Source organism: Trachymyrmex cornetzi, unplaced genomic scaffold (genome assembly GCF_001594075.2).
Source record: "Trachymyrmex cornetzi isolate Tcor2-1 unplaced genomic scaffold, Tcor1.1 scaffold726, whole genome shotgun sequence".
Lineage (NCBI taxonomy): Eukaryota > Metazoa > Arthropoda > Insecta > Hymenoptera > Formicidae > Trachymyrmex > Trachymyrmex cornetzi.
The window spans coordinates 385,548-386,246 of record NW_017300055.1 but is presented as its reverse complement, the minus strand read 5'-3'; the positions used below and the strand labels follow the sequence as shown (position 1 = coordinate 386,246).

The window sequence follows — 699 nt, the reverse complement described above, 5'->3', positions numbered from 1 at the left end:
CTAATGTTTCTATGGGATTATGTTGACAGATGCCCAAGTTTATTGTATGACGTCTATGATCTATTTATTTCAACCACTTACCGCTAAAGCCATCTATAGGAAAACGGCGGAAGCAAAGTTGTACACCTAATATTTACAGATTTTAATATGTTTATCAGCATTTTTAAGATCTTTGCAAGATGCCTATGAACGTCAAATTATTAAATTGCAAGGCAATTTAATTTGTGATAGTATTACGGTAATTTTGTCGATGTAGCGTTTTAAGATCGAAAAATCAATTCGGCGCGCAGTTTAACAGGATTTGATCGTTGTATATAAATTCACATCGAATTATTTAAGCAAACTAAAGATCCAGCTTCAAGCGTTATGGGCTTTATTTTCTATTGGTTGTGCATTCACATGTACAGTCAAATAAGATTCTCACTATAATACAGTTTTTTTTAAATCTCAGTACTTTTCAAGTAAACTTCCTAAAGTATTCTTTTCAAGAAAAGAAAAGGAGTGTAATACATTTTTTATAGAAAAGGAACACGATTTCACGAAAGCCGTGGCAAGCATTACAGCGACAGTTATGGTGAGGGTGATACCTTGGGCTTCCTTATAGTTCTCCCAGATACACATGATGCATCACACATTCCGAATACTTATAAAGACAGAGTGAGTACAGCTAGCCCATTTGTAAAAATTAAATTACATATA

General features: G+C 33.5%; 1 protein-coding gene across 2 annotated transcripts in view; it reads left to right on the top strand.

Moving 5' to 3' along the window:
- The window catches only part of ash2 (set1/Ash2 histone methyltransferase complex subunit ASH2), a 20,071-nt gene that overhangs the window by 16,897 nt on the left and 2,475 nt on the right, over positions 1 to 699 (top strand). For both annotated transcript variants that reach the window (XM_018517841.1, XM_018517839.1), the window contains one exon: positions 522 to 657. In XM_018517841.1, coding sequence (XP_018373343.1) covers positions 522 to 657 — 136 coding nt within the window. The remainder of the gene's footprint in view (positions 1 to 521; positions 658 to 699) is intronic.